Genomic DNA, 586 nt, shown 5'->3' on the forward strand with positions numbered 1-586 from the left:
GGCCCCGCCCCTGCCCCGCGGCCCCGGCCGGTCGGCCGTCCCGCCCGCGAGCCCACCTTGAGGGTCGGGTACTCCTGCACCTTCAGGGTCATGGACAGCTGGGCGGCCGACTCCTGCACCGCCATCTTGAATCGGCCAAAACAGTAGCGGGCGGAGGGGGAGCGCCGCGCGGCACGCCGGGTAGTGACGTCGCGGGGCGGGGCGGGGCGGGCCCGCGCGGCCGCACCAATCGCGTCCGCCCACCGGCCTGGCGGCGGAAGAAGGCGCGGCCGCGGCGTGCGCGCCGAGAGGCGTCCGGCCCGACCAATCACCGCCGGCCTTCCCCCGTTCAGCCAATCAGCAGGAAGCCCGGCTGGGCGGGTCCCTCCTTGAACTGGCGGCCGGGCCGGGGACCTCGAGGGGCGTGGCTGTCGGGCCGCTGGGACCCCGCGGGGCGGCCACAAGGGCGGCCCGTTGTGGCCGTGACCCCCGCGGCGCTGGTCCCCGGTGGCCGCGTGGCCCGTGGTGCTGGCCCCGGGGCCTGCCGGCCGACTGCTCTCCAGCGGCCGTCCCCGGGCGAGGCTGTCCTGCCGGGAGCCGGGCTGCT

The 586-nt window shown here is 78.5% G+C and overlaps 1 protein-coding gene across 1 annotated transcript in view; it reads right to left on the reverse strand.

Annotated features, from left to right (window-relative positions):
• Positions 1–150, reverse strand: part of MAEA (macrophage erythroblast attacher, E3 ubiquitin ligase) — a 39,840-nt gene extending 39,690 nt beyond the window's left edge. Inside the window, exon 1 of the mRNA XM_046656534.1 lies at positions 57–150. Within this exon, the coding sequence (XP_046512490.1) occupies positions 57–125 (69 nt within the window). The 5' untranslated portion in view covers positions 126–150. The remainder of the gene's footprint in view (positions 1–56) is intronic.
• Positions 151–586: the final 436 nt, after the last annotated feature.

Source organism: Equus quagga, chromosome 3 (assembly GCF_021613505.1).
Source record: "Equus quagga isolate Etosha38 chromosome 3, UCLA_HA_Equagga_1.0, whole genome shotgun sequence".
In the NCBI taxonomy this organism is placed as follows: Eukaryota; Metazoa; Chordata; class Mammalia; order Perissodactyla; family Equidae; genus Equus; species Equus quagga.